Here is an 8,064-nt window from a genome sequence, read left to right as displayed (position 1 = left end):
GGAAGGCAGGTTGGGGGTGGGGTGGGCACCGTGCTGACATCTGTTGAGAACTTAGCAGTGACAGCACTGGAGTTAGAACCCACATCTCATCTTGACTCTGTGTACAGGATATTATTTCTCGTTCTGCACATAGGAATATGAAAGCTCCAGAGCTTAAGCCTCGGGCTCAGGGTCACACAGCTAATAAAACACCATGGGGTGTGAGATCAGACACCTGAGAACAGAATCCTGATTTCACTTGTATGGTGATAGTTGAGTCACTTAATATCCTTAGGTGTCTGTTTTCTTATCTGTTAAATGGGTACAACAGTGAACCTCAGCTCCCAGTGGAGAGTCAGTGAGATTTACTACATAAAGTATTAGCATATGCTGTTTTAAATACCCAGTACCTGTCAGCTGCTGCTATTATTATAATTATGTTGTATTTTGTTTACTTATCTCTTAGGCCTGGTAGAGTCAGTCCAGATTTTTATCAGGCCTGACATACCACAGAGCCTGTGCAGTGGTCACTACAAGCATCCTGCCTTGCATTCCTGCTTATTGTGGCAGGGAGGTCAAAGAAAAGGTGTATCATGTTAAAATACCAACACCACCACCCTTTGGCACATCAGTGACTAAAACCTCAGGGCAAGTGCAAGGTGGACCTTTTTCAGGGATGTTTTTCAGTGAAGTGGTACTTCAAACAAACATGACATTTGAATATCCATATTGACAGACATAGCATTTTGGGGAGGAGTAATTTACCACTCCAGAAAAACATTGTAAGACGTACCCTTGTGGGTATGTTGGCAGCTACTAAATTGGATTCACTTTACAAGACAGAAGTAAGGTGTTCCTGGTGTGTCTGGAGCCGCCCAGCCCCCTTGCTGCATCTTTCCTTTTCTGTACCGGTTACCTGCCGCTTGTGCAGATCCGACTTGAAGCTGCCTCCATCACATCTAAGGCGGTTGATTCGTGGGGAGAGATTAATAGGCGAGAAAGCCAGTTCTAACTTGTTAGGCAGCAGCTGCATGTCCTGTCAGTCGTCCCTGTAAGAGTTTAGAGCTCCAGTGTGGCCTGAGTGGAGGTGCAGGAACTCCCCAGCAACTGAGCAACAAGGGAGGGTTCCAGGCTCTGCCGAAGCTACAGACATCATCTGATGACATCCCTTTGGGAACTGCTTGTGTGTGAGAAATAAAGATCAAGATTGGAGTTTGGTCTGGCTTTTTGATCTCATCCAGGTTGAATTTTAGATTTTCTTTTCTTTTTTTCTTTTATCTTTTAATTTTTGACTTTTTTAAGGGACTCTGGAGCTTTCCTCCTGGGGGCCTGGGAAGGAGTTTGCAGTGAGTTTGGCTGCTAAAGATTGCAGAGCTGTAGAAAACAATAGCTGCCTCACCTGCCTGGACCATCTCTCCAAGCATCTCTCTTTTTGACAAAGCTACATCTGAAATTGGTGATTTCCTCTGAAGAGCTAACCAATGAATAATGAATGCATCGTCTTTTTTTTTTTCTTTTCTTTTTTTTGTCCTCTTCCAGGCCTAAACGGCAGCGGCAAAACAACTTTCCCATGTTTCCGTCTCCTAAAGCCTGGAATTTCAGAGGGGTAAGTGTTTTCCCTGGACAGTCCCAGCCGTTATATGTCCTGTTCCGGATGCTCCAGAGAGGACACTGCCGAGGTTGGCTTTACTAATCAAAGTCTCCACCAAGCTTCTGTGCTTTACCACTCAGGGAAGTCATGTTTGCATCACCACTTGTGGTTTAATTTAAAAAATCTAAGTGGCTCGCTAAGCACCTGTTGACGTTGCTTGCCCTGTAGGTCTTGGGTTACTGGAAGCATCTGGTAAAGAAGCCAAGAGATGTCAAGGTTGATGAAGTGGGCATTGTGGCTGTTTTGGGGGAACAAAAAGGGAACCGGTGCACAGTGAAGGAAAAAGAAATCAGAAATGTACAGTCTATTCATGTGTAGATTTATGACTTTGCAGGAACTTTACAAGAGGAGAGGTCTATAAGCTTTAAACAGACTCTAAAGGGAATCATAGAATTCTCCCAATCACAAAGCCGTAGACCCTTAGAGGTGTAGGAAGGGTCAGATTTAACCCCTCCTGGATGCAGAGTTCTCTTCCTTTATGTGATTATGATAATAATAATAGTCAAAGTGTATGGAGGCCCTTCTGTGTGTTAAAATGAATTCTACCTCTGACTTCAGGAACAAGACCCTTGCCTGTGTAGAGAATGCTCTGAGCTCTGTTTCACAGGCCTTTGCATGTGTTATTCCTTCTGCCCAGAACACTGTCCCCTGCTGCCCAGTACTACACTCCTACACACACTGCATTGGCCCACCCACTTTATCCATCGGGTCTAAGCCTTGACATCACCTCCCGTGGGAATGCATCATGTCTGCCTCCTGAATCTGACCTAGAGACACCTCCTATGGACCCCTGTACTTTTTTCTCATTGTTAAGATTGTTACTTAATACTTAGTGAAATTTAAGATTGGAAGCCCCAAGCATCAGAGACCTTATCACTCTCTCTTGTTCACTGCAATATCCCTGGGCCTAGCACAGTACCTGGCACATACATGCTTAATTAATTTGAATGAATAAATGGAATGAATGAATGAATAAAAACTTTCTTAGGGGCTTCCCTGGTGGTGCAGTGGTTAAGAATCTGCCTGCCAATGCAGGGGACACGGGTTCGAGCCCTGGTCCGGGAAGATCCCACATGCCACAGAGCAACTAAACCTGTGCACCACAACTACTGAGCCTGCACTCTAGAGCCCGCAAGCCACAACTATTGAGCCTGTGTGCCACAACTACTGAAGCTTGCGTGCCTAGATCCCGTGCTCCGCAACAAGAGAAGCCACCGCAATGACAAGCCTGCTCGCCGCAACCAGAAAAAGCCCGTGCACAGCAACGAAGACCCAACGCAGCCAAAAATTAAAAAAAAAAAAAATAAGAACGAAAGAAAAAAATCTCTTATATCTATCAGACACAAGATTCAATTCAGATTATGTTTCAAGTTCAGGTCTTTAGTCTTTTCAGCACTGTTTTTACTGGTTTCATTCATCTTTAATATCCTACATATATCTCAGTCATTTTCCTCAGATGTCTTTTTAAAAATATAGATCCTGGCTCTCTTTTAGCTAAGTTTCAGCATGCTTTTCACTGAGTACGAAGAGAAATTTGTTGACACATATCCATAAATGGATAAGATCCCCATTTCTCAAAGTATGTTCAGTTGCATGATCATAACCATTAAGTGAAAAAATCTTGTGTGGTCAGAAAAACTTGGGACACCCTGAGAGCACCAAACTAAATATGTTCACCACTCCAGGACTTCTCAGAGCCTTTGATGGGTTGATGTGCATAGAGACTACGTGAAGGAGACCTGATGGGATTTTGTTTGGAGCATTTCCCAAAGTCGTTGGCCATAAATCCTTTGTTGACAAAACAGTTTATACACACTTTGGAACAGTTGATATTTGTAGTTGATTTTGAACTACAGAGAAATTGAACCTTCTGTGAGCACTTGGCTGTTTTGAAGGTGTTTATTTTCTCTCCCTCTCTACCCTCCTTTCAATGTTCCCCACCCTTCCTTCTGAATCAACAGTAGTCACTAGCTTAGGGTTGGGGAACATGTAGAGATTGCCCTGAGTTTGCCTGGGACTGTCCTGGTTTTAGCACTGAAAGTCCCATGTCTTGGGAAACTTCAGTCCCGGGAAAGCCGGGACAATTGATTACCCTCCCTATGGCTGTGAGACCTCTTAAACTGTTTGTCCTTGAAAAATATTTTATGAACTTTTAAGCACAAGTCTGGTTTATAGAACTTGCTGCTGAAAAGGAACCTGTTAGATGCACACTTGGTTTAAGGGACCCTCTGTCAGTTGTAGCCTTGCAGGGGTAACATTTAACGTTAGTAATTGCTGCAGGGGAGCAAACAAACAAAGTGCCCCTGGCTAATTGCAACCAAATAGATGACAGCATCTAATGCTTTGTTGACTTCAGTTTCCTATCAGCCCTCAAATTCTTAGCCAGCTCGTTAACTTAAGATTTTCCCAAATGGTTAAAAGTGTCAAAGTGACTAGAGTCTGTTAGGCAGTTAGGTCAATTGTTGTGTTGATCTTGGTCTCTTGTCTTTGCTTTGATTCTTCCGGGCCCAGTAGCTTCTTGGTAAAGTTAGACAAACTGACCTCAAGATACACCAGAGGGAGATGGTTCGGGGCCTGGTCAATTGCCACATTCCTCTGTGGCCAAATCATCTCTGTGTCACTTGGAGCATAATCCTCCATGACATGGTGGGGGAGGAAGGAAACCCAGCTAAGTGGAAACACCCTCACTCCCAGCCAGGACACGCTCTGTAACCATCATTATGGTAATTGGAACTGAAGACAAGAAGCACCCAGAGTGCTGGGAGGAGGATGTTGGAGGTATTCTCTAGCTGATACATTTTCTATAATGAAATGTGACTCTCGGGCCTGCTAGAATGAACTGTGCAGGCTGTGCTAGGGCAAGGCACGCATTCTGTGAACTCTTCCTTTTCTTCTTTATTTGGAAAGGAAGGTTTTAGAATCTCTGTGCTCGCAAATTTCCCATGTTTATATACATGGCAGAGGAAACCATTAGAAGCATTTGCAATTCCATTCCTCTTTAGCTTGTAAAGAAGAAGCATCCTGTGTTAGCTCACCCAGGTCCTGGACATTTGTGGGGTTTGGGGGTGGGAGTGGGGAGAAGAGGTGATAAGAAATGGGTTGGAAAAGGCAAGAGGAGAAGGAACCACATGGCTCTAGATGAGAAGTGAAGAGGGAGACACATGAGGGCCAAGGAGGGAGCCGGGGACAGGGCACGAGGGAGCAAAGGGAGTGGTCAGTGTCTTAAGGAATAGACATTCTGGGAAAAGAAAGATGTTTCAAAAAAATTTTAAGGAAAGTCTTGCTGAATGAATGTATTGTAACCCCCTCCTCATCCTCCCTGGAAACATTCACTGCAGATCTGCATGACTTCTCAAGGCATTAGGAGTTGCATTTGTGGTTTTCCTTTTTTTTGGCTGGAGTTTTTGTCTGCAGAGAGCCTCGGGAAGGGCTGGTGACACTTGGATGACACATCCTTTCTACCTACCAAGCGGTTCAGTCCTCTCATGAGTTGACGTTGTTAATTGTAGGTTGTGTCCTTTGGTTCTCATGCTCGTCTAAGGAGACAGAGGCCCTGGGTGTTACCAACCCTATGGGATTTCCCCACCCTCCTGGGCAAGGGGTGGTGCTGTGCCATCTCTCACCAGACCATGGGTGCTACAGAGATGTTCGTGGAGAGAAGCCAAGAGGATGGTTTTGGTTGGGAGAGTTTTGGTGGGAACATCATGAGTGAAACCAGAACAGAATGGGGAGAATAAGAAAGCAGGACCCTCAGAGAGGTGGGACCCTGGGAGGTGTCTTGCTCTGAGACATCTCTTCTGGATCTGGTTGGGGCAGTGCTCAGCTCAGAATTTCCACCATTCCTTGTGAAAATATTTGCTACAGCTCCTCCAGTAAGCTGAGAAAGAGGGTCACAGAGACAGACTCAGGGAGGAAACTCATCCTAGAAATGGGAAAATCTCTGGACCACAACACCTGCCATTGCCTGTAGTTAACTTAAGAATGCTTAACAAGATGTACCATGTGTGAGGCATTGTTTTAGGTGCCAGATCTGAGATTTGAATTTTAAATATCAACCAGATTTCAGGGCCATGCTGGTCTTGTCTCTTTCTCCAGTGCCTGGTCTTTACCCTTGCCTAAGCCATTTGGTAAGAAATTTCTAAACTCTGGGGCTTTGGAAGGGACTTTGAATATTGTAGCCCTAACTATTTAATTTTCAGATGAGAAAAATAAGGTTTAGTGTATTAGGACTCTTCTGGCTACAAGTGATAGAAACTCAATCAAAACAAGCTCAAGTAGAAAGGGGAATTGATTGGTTCATTTGACTGCTTCAGATACCACTGTATCCAGGTATGCTCTCTCAGCTTTGTCACTCTTGGGGTTTTGGTCTTCTCCTACTGCACATGGACTTTTTTGGAGGGAGGGGATAACCACAGACAGCCATACTTTTCCAGAGGAAAGAGAGAGGTTTATGCTTCCAGAATCCAGATGTGAAATCCCAGCATAGGACTCTTATTGACCTGGTTCCAGTCACATAGCTATACCTTGGCCAATCACATAGCTATACCTTGGCCAATCACTGTGGTCAAGAGTATTGGACAGGCCTTGTTTACGTGCTCCCCTAAGGGAGCTGGGTGGACAGTGTTTCGTGATTGGCAGTTCCACTAGAGCCACTGGAAGTGGGGAAGGGACATTTGCTCCAAGGAACAGTTTCTTGTTGTTTTTCTTTCTTTCTTTTTTTAAAATAAAATGTCAATAAGCATTTATTCAATCATAAAGACACGAAATTGAATAAGATACAGTCTTGATCTTGTGAACCTTAACATCTAGTAGATGTATATGTAAACAAATTATTTTGTCATTGCAAAATGTCAGAGTAGGAGGCATATAACAGAGCTGCTTAACAGAGGTTAAAAACAAAAGGTCCCTAAACATGATAGTAGACACCTGTATTTTCAAATGACTCCCGCCTGGTTATATGGCATGGGTAACACAAGTGCCATCCATGCCTGCAGCCTCTTGCACCCTTGTCAGGTGAGTAAGGAATCCCTCTTAGTGGGGTGTCCAGATATTTGGGGGGTCAGTGGGTGCTTGAAATTTAGTGCAGGGTTTGGGAAGCACATCACATTTTTTAGGGCAAAGGTCCTCATTTTTAAGCCACTTTCAGAGTTCTATTATCCATGCACATATGGATACAGTTCTGATGGTAGAAAGTAGTTACGTATATGAGAATCTGTAAAAAGATTGATTTGAAAGCCTTTCAAAGCCTGTTGAGGCTTATTCATCCTGCTGGGGCCAAAAATGGCCCTTATTGGCCTTTGAAAGGGACACTTCTCACATAGGCTGGCCCGCTATCAGCCCACCACATCCAGCCTGCCCCAGCTCCTTCCTGCATGGACATTTGCCCTTCTCTCCCACACCCCAAGCATCTATAGTTCCCTGCCCAGCCTTCTCTCTATGCACTTTTTTGATACATATTCCTGTCATTCCTGGCACAGTTAATGCTATTTTAAATACTAACCTTCTGTTCCAAGGAAGAGTTTGGTACTGTCACCAAAGGAAGTCCAGTTCCTAGACAGACAGGAAATATTGCTGACCACTGTGAGGGTCAAGCCAAGAGATCAGGAGCAGATCCACGTCTTCAGACAATAGGTCCTGTGCCTGCTGCAGGCTGTCCGACCCATCCCAGGCCCCCGTGTTTGGAAGGAAGCCGAATGTTTCTTGATGATCAGGCTGAAATGCTTTGAAATTCACAACTCATTACAGTGACAGAGTCTCTAATACTCAACACACACCTGGCCTGGTCATTGTTTACTGTGGCCTCACCTCTCTTTTGCAGAAGAAGGTGGCATGGCTTTCTTTTCTCTCACAGCCTCTGTTTGTGCATTTACCTACATTATTTAACATCAGCTCCAAGCAAGGCTATGGCAGTCCTGCGTGGTAGATGGTATCTGTTCCATTTCGAAGATGAGGAAACTGAGCCTACATCTGCTCACTTGCCTAAAATCACAGCCATAGTAAGTGGCAGAGCCAGCATTTGAACTTGGGACAGTCTGTCCCCAGGCCGTTGAAGCCTACTGCCTCTTTAAAACAAGGCTGATGACACATACTTTGTCTTCAAAGGAGGTAAGACATGACCAACTTTTTAAAAGTGCTAAAAACAAGGGACAATTCTATGGTAAACTTTTCATCACCCCAAATCCCTTTTAATTCCCTTATACTCCCTTGGATTGTATTTTTTTTTTATTTTCATTTTTTATTGAAGTATAGTTGATTTACAATACCGTGTTAGTTTCAGGTATACAGCAAAATGATTGTTATATATATATATTTTTCAGATTATTTTCCATTATAGATTGTTACAAGGTACTGAATATAATTCCCCGTGCTATATATTAAATTCTTGTTGCTTATATATATATATATTTTTTTTTTTTTTTTTTTTTTTTAGTACT

The 8,064-nt window shown here is 43.7% G+C and overlaps 1 protein-coding gene across 2 annotated transcripts in view; it reads left to right on the top strand.

The window, feature by feature from the left end:
• Positions 1–8,064, top strand: part of ARHGEF3 (Rho guanine nucleotide exchange factor 3) — a 311,369-nt gene that overhangs the window by 104,002 nt on the left and 199,303 nt on the right. For both annotated transcript variants that reach the window (XM_024746368.1, XM_024746369.1), the window contains exon 3: positions 1,519–1,585. In XM_024746368.1, the coding sequence (XP_024602136.1) occupies positions 1,519–1,585 (67 nt within the window). The remainder of the gene's footprint in view (positions 1–1,518; positions 1,586–8,064) is intronic.

The sequence above is a fragment of the Neophocaena asiaeorientalis genome, unplaced genomic scaffold (genome assembly GCF_003031525.2).
Source record: "Neophocaena asiaeorientalis asiaeorientalis breed wild unplaced genomic scaffold, Neophocaena_asiaeorientalis_V1.1 scaffold251, whole genome shotgun sequence".
In the NCBI taxonomy this organism is placed as follows: domain Eukaryota; kingdom Metazoa; phylum Chordata; class Mammalia; order Artiodactyla; family Phocoenidae; genus Neophocaena; species Neophocaena asiaeorientalis.
Note: the sequence above shows the minus strand (reverse complement) of the source record. Positions and strands in the feature narration are given on the sequence as shown.